The sequence below is a fragment of the Triticum aestivum genome, chromosome 6D, assembly GCF_018294505.1.
Source record: "Triticum aestivum cultivar Chinese Spring chromosome 6D, IWGSC CS RefSeq v2.1, whole genome shotgun sequence".
Taxonomy (NCBI): Eukaryota; Viridiplantae; Streptophyta; class Magnoliopsida; order Poales; family Poaceae; genus Triticum; species Triticum aestivum.
The window spans coordinates 430,584,419-430,595,789 of record NC_057811.1 but is presented as its reverse complement, the minus strand read 5'-3'; the positions used below and the strand labels follow the sequence as shown (position 1 = coordinate 430,595,789).

At 46.8% G+C, this 11,371-nt stretch overlaps 2 protein-coding genes across 3 annotated transcripts; one reads left to right on the top strand and one right to left on the bottom strand.

The window, feature by feature from the left end:
- The first annotated feature begins 3,434 nt into the window (after window positions 1–3,434).
- Window positions 3,435–4,968, top strand: LOC123145595 (50S ribosomal protein L29, chloroplastic). The gene is made up of 2 exons (XM_044565060.1): window positions 3,435–3,904; window positions 4,665–4,968. The coding sequence occupies exons 1-2, from the start codon at window positions 3,557–3,559 to the stop codon at window positions 4,809–4,811; spliced, it is 495 nt and encodes a 164-aa protein (XP_044420995.1). The 5' UTR covers window positions 3,435–3,556; the 3' UTR covers window positions 4,812–4,968.
- A 2,823-nt stretch (window positions 4,969–7,791) lies between these two features.
- On the bottom strand, window positions 7,792–9,501 carry LOC123145594 (transcription factor MYB93). 2 transcript variants are annotated; one of them, XM_044565059.1, is made up of 3 exons: window positions 9,096–9,480; window positions 8,854–8,983; window positions 7,792–8,757 (listed from the first exon to the last, which is right to left on the bottom strand). In XM_044565059.1, exons 1-3 carry the CDS (start codon window positions 9,226–9,228, stop codon window positions 8,025–8,027), a joined length of 996 nt encoding a protein of 331 aa, XP_044420994.1. In that variant the 5' UTR covers window positions 9,229–9,480; the 3' UTR covers window positions 7,792–8,024. The 2 variants fall into 2 exon arrangements, with proteins under 2 accessions (XP_044420994.1, XP_044420993.1); XM_044565058.1 differs by having other exon boundaries at window positions 7,792–8,983; window positions 9,096–9,501.
- Between the last annotated feature and the right edge of the window lie 1,870 nt (window positions 9,502–11,371).

Genomic DNA, 11,371 nt, shown 5'->3' with positions numbered 1-11,371 from the left:
TCCTCGACACCGTGGTTCATCCGATGAGATCATCGTGGAACATGTGGGAGCCAACATGGGTATCCAGATCCCGCTGTTGGTTATTGACCGGAGAGGCATCTCGGTCATGTCTGCATGTCTCCCGAACCCGTAGGGTCTACACACTTAAGGTTCGGTGACGCTAGGGTTGTAGAGATATGTGTATGCGGAAACCCAAAAGTTGTTCAGAGTCCCGGATGAGATCCCGGACGTCACGAGAGGTTCCAGAATGGTCCGGAGGTGAAGAATTATATATAGGAAGTCAAGTTTCGGCCACCGGGAAAGTTTCGGGGGTTACCGGTATTGTACCGGGACCACCGGAAGGGTCCCGGGGGTCCACCGGGTGGGGCCACCTATCCCGGAGGGCCCCGTGGGCTGAAGTGGGAAGGGAACCAGCCCCTAGTGGGCTGGGCGCCCCCATGGGCCTTTCCCCATGCGCCTAGGGTTGCAAACCCTAGGGTGGGGGGCTTCCCACTTGCCTTGGGGGGCAAGGCACCCCCTTGGCCGCCGCCCCCCAACCCTAGATGGGTTTGGCCGGCGCCCCCCTCCCAAGGGGGCCTATATAAAGGGGGGGAGGGAGGGCAGCAAAAAACTACAGCCTTGGGCGCCTCCCTCCTCCCCTGCAACACCTCTCTCTCTCGTAGAAGCTCGGCGAAGCCCTGCCGGCATCCCGCTACATCCACCACCACGCCGTCGTGCTGCTGGATCTCCATCAACCTCTCCTTCCCCCTTGCTGGATCAAGAAGGAGGAGACGTCGCTGCACCGTACGTGTGTTGAACGCGGAGGTGCCGTCCGTTCGGCACTCGGTCATCGGTGATTTGGATCACGGCGAGTACGACTCCGTCATCCACGTTCATTGGAACGCTTCCGCTCGCGATCTACAAGGGTATGTAAATGCACTCCTTTCCCCTCGTTGCTAGTATACTCCATAGATGCATCTTGGTGAGCGTAGGAAAATTTTAAAATTATGCTACGATTCCCAACACATAGTGGCGGAGGTGACCCAGGCGGCCCGAGGCGGACGTCTCAACGGGCGAGGCCGGTGAAGTGCGTCGGTGACCGCGGAACCGAGGCGTGCCAGCGGAAGGCCAAGCGGCTCGTAGGTAGCAGTTTACAACAGAGGCCCGGGGACGTCGGAGGCGGCTCCAGGCGTTTCAAGGCAAGGCGAAGTGCGGCGCGCGGAGCAGCAACGGGTAGCTTCACGGCGGCAGCGGTTTGGTGCAGCGGCAACAGTCACCTGACGGAAATCAGAGCCGCTCGTCCGCGGAGACTGCGAGCGCAAAGGTAGATGACTCAGAAGCGGAGTCCGGGGCCAAAACGACTCAGAACGGGGCCGTGAAGGCGGCTCGCGACGGAGCGAAAACAAGGCGGCTTGGAAAACGCGGCGGCGGCGACTCGGGCCGTAGCGTCAGTGAACGGCTTCAGGCGAGGGCTCTACGGCGGCTGACGGGGCAAGGCAGACCCGGCGTGCCGTTGCTTCAGACTCGGTCAACTGAACCATAACTTCTCAAGTAGCTATCCATCAATTTTCTTATTAATCTTCCCAAACGATGCCCAATCCATAATCTGATTATGACTCGATTGGGGATTTGGCTTTGTACGTGCCTGGTGATCTGCACCCATCCGACTCGCCGAACAAGACGGAGACCCCAACCATGTGATTTACGGATCAAGATTTAACCCGCCGGCAAAAACAGGCCATAGTAAAAGATAACGGTGCAGGCGACTCTTGATTGGACCGCTCGATTAGATCAGCGGCGGTTTGAACAAATCGTCGGCGGCGTACAGAACGCAAAACCCTATTTTTTTTAACCTCAATCTTGTATGTCGCCCCGACTGCTTGACACGGAGACGATGTATATCCTTCTGCGCCGGCTCTTTTTCATCCAACACATCACGTGCTTCTCGATCCCTGAAGAGATCCCTCTAAGAACTCATCACCATCATGCGCATGCCCCACGGTGGGCGCCAACTGTCGTGGAATTGTCACGGCAGATGTCCTAGTGTGAGGACTTAGTCGTGAGGCCAACGCATCTATGCGGTAGCTTGAAGGGGTTGGTTGGAATCGAGAGACGCGAGGCGGATCAACACACAAGACAAGGATTTAGACAGCTTCGGGCCCCGGGAAACATCATCCGGTAATAACCCTACATGTTGTTTGTGGCTAGGTCTCATTATGATCATGAGTGAGTCGCCGGCTTGGCCGGCTCTTTGTGTCTAGCCCTCGAGATTGTTTCTTGTTACTTGTCCCTCTTTGGGTGCCCTGCCCCTCCTTATATAAGTTGAAGGGGCGGGTTACATGACTAGTCCTAGTAGGATTAGGATTACTCTATTACAAGTGGAGTCCTAGTCTTGCTTCCTTTGTAAGGGAATATTCCTTACGCTTTCCTCTTAAGCCGGCCCACCATAACATGAGCCGGCCTTCTGGGCCTTGGGCCTAGTCTTCTATCTGACCCGCCGTCGGGGCCATCCATGAGTCGTCTGGTTCATGAGCTGCCTGACCAATGAGCTGCCAGACCCATGAGTCGCTAGTCCTCTGCTGGGTCATCGGTGAAATGCCAAGTCTGGCCGGGTCATACCGCGGGGTATATCCCCGACAGGCACAGAAACATAGCATGCCTAATGCTTTCACAGTCCGAACTACAAAGGGGACACTGGGAACTTGTAGTCATATGTCTGTTCGCTAAAACACCACGGCAAGGAATAGCTCCAAGCAAAGTCCTCCAAACATGGATTTTGATTTTTGATGGCACACGCCAATTTCCAAATGGTACGCCAGACTGGACTAGTACTTGAGGCTTGTAATGAGTTTGTCGTCCTCAACTTTCGTCCATGCTGGTGCTCCCACTCTTCATGGTAAGCCAATCTTACTGAGAAAATTCCACTTCTATTGAAGTGCCATGATACAAAATCTTCCATCATTCCCAAAGCTAGAGGAATATTCATAATACGCTGCACATCAATTGGCCAAAAAAGATCGTTTAGCAATTGTTCATCCCACACTCTGTTTTCCGAATCAATGAGTTCAGAAACTCTTGTGATCACTATATTTCCCTTTGGTGTAAAAACTTTGCGGGTCGGGCTGCTGGGAATCCAAGGGTCCTCCCAGATATTAATATGTGATCCATCTCCTACTCTCCAAATGTGTCCTCTTTTAAAGGACTGAATTCCACTCCAGAGACTCTGCCAGGTATATGAACTACCCTTCTTCAACGTATAGTCCAGAAGGTCATCATTGGGGAAATACTTTGCTTTCAATACTCTGGCACATAATGATTCCGGTTCACACAAAAACCTCCAACACTGTTTTGCCAAAAGAGCCAAATTAAAGCAATGCAAGTCCCGGAAGCCCATACCACCCTTCTCCTTCGGGACGCATTCGATTTATTTAGTGGAAAAGATGCATTCGATTTCGTACGTCGTTCACACGTGAAGATTCGTACAACACCGAAGGCCACCTAGACAATCAGATAAACCCCATCATCCCCTTATCCTCGAGCCCAAACAGCAAACGCGAGCAGAGAGCGCAACACGAAGATGGCGACGATGTCCCTCGCCGCGGCCTCACCCCTCACCGCCTCCACTCCCCGGGGCCTCGCCGTGCCCGCGCCCCGCGCGCCGCCATTCCTCGTCCCCCGCGCATTTGGCGCGCCGGCGACGCGGTTCGCGGGACTGGCGGCGGCGCCGCGGCCGTCGGGGAGGGGTGACGCGGCGGTGGTGAGGATGGCGAAGAGGGAGCAGGAGCTGGAGGAGATTCGGGCCATGGAGACGGAGAATCTGGAGCAGGAGGTGGTGGACCTCAAGGGGGAGCTCTTCCTGCTGCGCCTCAAGCGCTCCGCGCGCCAGGAGTTCAAGTCCAGCGAGTTCGGCCGCATGCGCAAGAGGGTACATTACTCCTGCTCCCTTCCTCGGTTACTGCTCCGAGCATTGGTCGTGTAGCCTTTATCTCTGCGCTATATTGCTGTCTCGCTTGGGAACCAGCATCCTATTGGTGGAAATGTTGTGACCAAAAACATGAGGCTCTCTTGCCATTTGGGCTCCTGGAGGCTGGAGTTGTAGTCATATGGTCTGCTCGCTCGATATGTTCAGCTTACAGACTTTTTCACCGAATTCTGCTCTAAGCTAAAATACCCATGATTTTGAAATGATTGTCTGCTGACTTGGACCAGTTACTGATACTTCTACTTAAGATGGTAGAGCAGTCACTTGCAAAATTGCTAGTTGGATGTTTGCCTGATTGTATATTATGGAATGTTGCCGGATAGTGCTGAACTCAGTCATTTAGGGATGGTTTGTGCTTATGCTGCTGGGACAACTTCAGTCTCAGAAGCATCCCAACAGTAGTCCTTAACATTTGCAGGTTTCATGATGCAATGTTCATCTTTGACACTTGCGATATGCTAATTAATAATTATACTCATCACCTGCTTGAAGGTTGGAACCTTCATCTCAGCACGGGGTGAACCTTAGAACAAACAGTTAGCAGCGAAATAATTCATATTTTAGAACCTCAGATGACTCCTGTATTAATAGATCTATGACATTTTGAAATGAATCTATCAAGTTAATGTAGTATTCTTTCAGATGCCTCAGTAGCAGTATGTCTCAAAATTGTTTTTGACTTACGTTTTCATCTTTACATCAGGTTGCTCGTCTGCTGACTGTGAGAAGAGAAAGGGAAATTGAACAAGGAATCAACAAAAGGAATTCTAGGAAGCTTGACAGGAAATGGAAACTGGGTATTGTGGTTGGACCACCACCATCTCTAAGGGAGAAGAAGGAGGAGGAGTAGAAAACAGCAAAAACAGGCAATTTGCACAAGTCATTTCACCCCTTATAATGGTTTGTTTTGTAATCCAGAGTACAGCTTTCAAGTCCTTGCTGTTAAAACCAGAACTTATGTTACCATTTTTGCGTGTAAATCTCAGTTTTATTTGAAATTTCTGCTACTTCTTTCTGTGTTAACTGTTTATATTCTTATATAATTGACATATGAAACTACGTGTAAGGAGTTTATGCTATTCAGTCGTCAAGACTAAGTAGCACTCCGTACCTGGCTTACATGATTTATCATTATGCTCAACCGGATCAAAGTATGTCATTTGATGACATTTCAACCTTGATTCTGTAGGACAATTTCGTGTTACCATTTAGTTTTCTGCGCCATAACAACGAAAACACATGGCCTCCCCTCTAGTTTTTTTTGTGTGATTATGCTCAACTGTGCGTTGCCTATTCTTTTGAATCTTTGCCATGTCATGAAAATATTCAGTCTTACAAATGATTTGTCTTCTCAAAGTTAAGAAAAGGAAATAATATTATGTCTGCCTACTTAACCCACCAATTAAGAAAAAACAAAAAGGGTATACTGTGCTCAATGAGAAGCTTCAATAATTTTAAGCAGGTAACTGACTTGTTGTTCATTCAGCCAGCTTAACTGTCCAAACTGGTCATTCTACTCACTTAACATTGCTTTGTGTGGGCATATACCCTTAATGATTTAAAAACTACCCGGACCACCTTTTGACAGTGACCACATCAGCCACTGTCAAGATTGCTCACTTTATTGGACCGTGATGCTAAAAAGAACTGATTTACCTAAACAAAGAAGATAAACTAATGTAAAGAAACATATTGTTCTACTCATATCTATGATAATAGCTTTGTGAATTATGGTGCTTTGTTTTGCTCAGTTTACTATTTATCAAATATTTGAAAACTTCTGTGAAAATCTCTAATTCCTCTTCTTGTGTAGGACACTCAGATTGTTGTTAGTGCTGATTTACAGCTTCTAATCTAGCGTCTAAAGTATGCTGCAGATGTCATGATCAGTTCCATCATTAGTAAGCCCAGACTGCCAGGCAGGCCCTTTAGCCCAAAATTATAGTGCTGATCTGATCTTAGTTTGAGATGTTTGAGGCTTCACCCACAAGACATTCTAGTCACCTTGTTCTCATTTTCTGCTCAATATACATTCAGGACCTAGTACTGTAGTTGGACTTGGATTGTTTGATATGCTGACAACGGAAGATAGCATTCATGTGCTCTTTTAAAAAAAAAGTTCCATGTCATGGACAGTTTTGTTTTTACCTTCTACCACAGCTTTGTCTTATTCAGTTTTTGTGCACTTAGACCAAAATAGGGGCACAATCTGCTGAGTAATGCAAATCTAATGGTTTTACCTTACTGTCAACTGTTAAAACACAAAGAAGCCCGAAAGGAAATTTATGTCCTACACAAGACTAGTGCTCAACGAAGTTTGAAGTTGCTAGAGCCACAGAATTCTACTGGTTAGGATTCACTGTCAACCAGCTTCGCGTTATAGATTATTGGCTGTGCCATCAGATGCACAATTAGTGAAACACAGTGTTACTTGCTAAAGGTTAAGTAGGTAATTTCTTTTGTCACACAGTATTAGAACCAGAGCATGATTGCAAGAATACTTCCACATTTGACATTTCATAACTGTTTCTAACTATGCTGGGACCTGTTGACAGAATCAGGAAAGGTTACTATTCACAGTTATCACATATATTTAAACTATAATTTTGTGATTAGACTCAATAGCCATGTGCTATTTATCAAACATGAAGATCGTAAGAAGTCTTATTCAGCAAGTGTATTCCAATATTCACCAAGGGGTGCCTACCTGTGTGTGTCTTTTATGTATTTTCCTTTCCCAGTTCCAACTACTCCAAATATGGATTTTACAATAGTCTACCACCTATTCTCACTTTCTCAGTGACATAGGAAGCTTAGTGCAATATCCAACCTGTGGCATCATAGGTACCACCTTGATTTGCTTCCTTCTCCCAAATGTCCTTGGTTGTACCAAGATTGAACCACACTCTTTTGACACCTTTATATAGAAAAATCCGAAAACTGACACTTGTCAGTGCCAAATAAAGTGGTGCTTTTATTGTTTGATTAAATTGAGTTTATTAATGTTGGCCGTCAATGTCTTGGAGGAAAAGGCATCGACCAGTACCTGCTCACAAGTCACAAGAAAGCATAGCATTTTAAAACAAAACTAAAATGTAAATGGTTTGAAGCTGTGAGATGTTTGATCTCCGACAAGGACATGATGACAAATGACTGGCAAAACACTAGCAGTGCTTAGGAAAAGCTGACAGCTCATGCATGATTAGCATAATTTGATATTAGTAGTGACAGCAGCATATGTCTTAGGTGCTTGGATCCTTCTTATCATTGCTACTTGATTTCTAGCCCCTCTTTTGACAGGGCAAAATTTAGTCAACTTCCTATAACTGCCTCGGAAGACAAGTTTCTTTCCTATATCTTGCACTGCCAATAGTAGCGTCTGGAAGGTTCCTTCTTTGAGCGTCAGTGTGTCATTTTTTCAATAAAGCATTTGCAGCTTGCAACACAAGCTTTTCTCTTAAAAAGAACATACGTTATCTTTTTTTCTCTCTATATACTGTGGTATAATACATGTATGCTCCGCTGTTCTGCAACTCTGTTTTAGTGCTAGTAAATCTTGATTCTATGATATGTTGATAGTAGAGTGAATATTATTGAAATTATGTTCTTCTACTTGAAAAAAAACTTAGGGTGCATAACTGCATACGTCTTCAACTAATACACATTGCCATTTAAAAAATGCTTACTGTGCCACATGCAGTTATATACTATTCACAGGCCTGTCATTCTTGTATTGACAATATATTATGTAGGAGTTAGTGAGCAAGATCCCAGTTTCCCATGAAGCACTTAAACTAGGAAATTGCAAAAAAAAATTAAGTCACACAAAATTCAAGCTGGAAAATTTATATAGGAGCAGATGTATATGTACAAGTGTTTTGGCGTATACTGTATATGCATGGGAGCATATGGGTTGCCAATGCACGCGGAAAGCTATAGCGCTAAAAAGTCCAACTGGAGCTACAGCACTACAATGGAAATCACATCACAAATAAGAGGTAAGATGTGAGAAACTAAAATTGAAAAGGCAAACCAAAGGGTAGCACACACTTGCAGTCAGAACTCATGCAAACTCGCTCATGAACTCATCATAAAATGAGTCGGACCAAATAGGGAGTTGGGTGCTGTTGCCCTCAGCGTGACAGCTTGAGGTGCTGCAAGCATCGCCGAGGTTGGAAATAGAGAAGTCGGCAAGTGGCGGAAGGGAGTCCTCTGACAGGAGCAGCGGTTTCTGGGTGCTATTCTCCCCCTCGCCGCTGTTTGCACTGTAATCTGAGTTCTGGTTGGTACCATTGATGATAGGCTGTTCGTGTTCGAAGAATGAGCTACTAGGTATCTGGATGTCAGACACTTGCCCAGTTACTAAGTCTTGGCCATTAATACCCTCCAGGATCCTTGGAGATGACAGCGAAGACAAGGAAGACATCTGCGAAGGGCTCAGGAGACCGATTTGCTCCAGGTCAGTGGGGATGGTGTTGATGCTGCTGGAGCTGGGACTAGTCGCAATGGTTGCTGCCGACTGAAGCAGGCACTGTAAGTACTCGAGCTTTGCTGCCTGGACTGCATCGGCTTGCAGCTGGTTGGCACTTTGGTCATCCCACGGGCGCTGCTCCACGAGCTGGCGGAGGTTGGCTAGCGCGATGAGCTGTGGCAGAGCGGCGAAGAAGTCGGTCCTCGGTCGGTGCGTCATCGGGTCGAAGCCCATCTGGATCAGCTTCTTCTTCAGGTGGGTGTTCCAGAAGTTCTTGATCTCATTGTCGGTCCGTCCAGGGAGGTGCTTTGCGATGGCTGACCACCTGGTTTGATCAGCACAACAGTTTCTGTGTGTTAGCAAGAGTACCACATATATACGTTTTTGAAGATTATACAACAGATTGATAGGTGTGCCGTACTTGTTGCCAAGGACGGAATGGAGCTGGAGGATGGTCTGCTCTTCCTCAGGTGTGAACTTCCCTCTCTTGATATCAGGCCTCAGGTAGTTGGTCCATCTCAGTCTGCAGCTCTTGCCACACCTGTTGAGCCCTGTGTGAGATGCACAGAAGAACCAGACGCATGAGCTACATTTCGGACCAAAGCTAGCTGCGGCATCTGTGCCTTGTATCGAGACAAAAAAACGAAGGCGTGCGTCGCGTACCTGCAAGCTTAGGCAGCGCTCTCCAGCTCCCATGGCCATGCTTCTCGATGTAGTCCGTGAGCTTCTGGTCCTCTTCGGGTGTCCAAGGCCCCTTCTTGAGGCCATTCTCATCGCAGCAAGGAGACCTCCCCATAGGATTGAGATAGAATTGGGGTAGGATGGTGCAGGTGGGAAGGAGGGAGACAAAGCTATATGCCTCTCCTCCCTAGCTTGGTCCTTGGGGTTTCCTGTGTCAAGGATGTCTGGTCACCGGAACACAGCTTCCTCTATATAAAGGCCATGAAATCCGGTGTCGAAACCCAGGTCAGGATTAGATTATACGAGTGGAAAGGACTAATCTGCCCTTAGATAATTTGGGTATGCGATGTAGAGCACATGTCATGCGCCCGGGGGCAAGGGTATTGGTGTCCTCCACCCTAAGATAAGGGCTGTTGATCCATGTTGTTGACTTAAGCCACTAGCCGCTACTTGGGCAATCAACATTCAGCAGTCACATTATACACTCTGTTTTCCTTAATCCTTTTTTGAACAAGGTGTACTCCTTAAGCCTTGCTTTAATTGTGTTGTTTTCGTTGCTGTTGTGCACAAAAAAAGGGATGATGCATTGGGTGTTTAACATTTAAGAAAGCACAATCAGATCATCACTGATTTATAAGTAGCCAATAGCTCATCATGTGACATCTCCTATCATATATTGTGATTACTTGCTGGGGGGGCCTGTTATTCCATATAAAATGAGCAAAAGTTTCAGAAGTAGGTTCCTGGAAGCGTACTGTATCAATTCCAAAGACATATTCCTCTGTCCGGAAATACTTGTCATCAATATGAACAAAATGGAATGTATCTAGACGTATTTTAGTTCTAGATACATCATTTTTTATCTATTTTGATGACAAGTATTTTCGGACGGAGGGAGTATAACTGAAGCAATTTCAACAACTTCAATTCGAGTCTTGGAATGTAGTTGTAGCAGCCTCAAGATCTGTCGATATTGTATTGGCAACATTGTACTTGGCACATGACACCTATCTTATACATTTCTTTTAGAATTACTATATTATACAGCATTTGCATGCATGTCAACATGTAGATGACTAGATCCTGGGATATCATAGTACATGTTGGCGTATATCCTCTTCTCAAGTATGTAATGGGACCATAAGACGACAAGCCTGGGTATGGAGCTGGACTGAGACCGTCCTAATAACTAATAAATAGTTAAGGAGAAATATATAATTTTGTAGAAGTAGACCAAATGACAGTGTTAACAGCTAGCTAGAATTGCGTATGCAGGTATCTCTTGTTTATAGAGTACAACGTATGCAGAGATCTGGCCCCGTAGTCTTGTTCTTGCAGTCCCCAAAACTAAGTATATACTGTATTTGAATTCGTTGATTTGGCAGGTAATGCCTGCTCATCCATGACGCGTTTGCCGTTTTAGGCTACTGCATTTCTTAGTGCCAATGGGAGCTCTCCGGATATCTCAGATGAGAAACATGGAGGCTGAGGTTTTACTCTGAGATCGCGAGTGAAGCTGATGATCTGGTGGAGGAAAAAAAACATTATGACAGCACAAATGCCCCATCAACCATCATATTGGCAAGTAATGAAGTAAGACAAGAAACCAGGGTCCTCTATGGAATTATTAGTGAATTTCACTGGAAATTTGCAGGATTCCCACGAGGAACAACGCCTAGAGTGAATTTCAGCCGTAGCAAGTATAGGCAGGCAGGTAGCATCATATATCCGGCCACTTGGTGCAACGTACGTGTCATTGACAAATTACCAGGGTCGCTGAGCTGCAACCGAACCAACAACACACACTAACACACAAGTGGTGAGGAGGCCCCGGATCGATAGATTCGTTCGTCATTGCAGTTGCAATTACCTGCTCCGAGACCCAGCGACTGAGCAACAAACCAAAGTGCTCTACTGCTCCTACTGTCCCACTGTTCATGTCTTCCGTATACTGCATGCATACTCGATCAGATCAGACCACTTGCTTTTGGCAAAGCTCGACCGATCATCACTGGCGACCTAATTAACAGGCTACCATCCAGCTCCGGCCACGCACGCACGAGAGATTTCTCTGTATCTTTTCCAATGTTTTCCACGCATGTCGAGTTGTCGACGGGCTCCACGTGGTGGCCGCCGTGGGGCCGCGGCCGGCCGGCCGGCCGCGAATCTTTCCTTCCCCATGCACGCAACGTACGTGCGTGAACGGACCTCCTCCTCCTCCTCGTCGGCTCGGTCGTCGTCACCGGCCCATCCCACCC

Coding starts and splice junctions, on each gene's coding strand:
- LOC123145595 (XM_044565060.1), top strand. CDS start 3,557: ATGGCGACGATGTCCCTCGCCGCGGCCTCACCCCTCACCGCCTCCACT. Junction 3,905..4,664: donor TCGGCCGCATGCGCAAGAGG/GTACATTACTCC, acceptor TCTTTACATCAG/GTTGCTCGTCTGCTGACTGT.
- LOC123145594 (XM_044565058.1), bottom strand. CDS start 9,228: ATGGGGAGGTCTCCTTGCTGCGATGAGAATGGCCTCAAGAAGGGGCCT. Junction 8,984..9,095: donor AGCGCTGCCTAAGCTTGCAG/GTACGCGACGCA, acceptor CATCTCACACAG/GGCTCAACAGGTGTGGCAAG.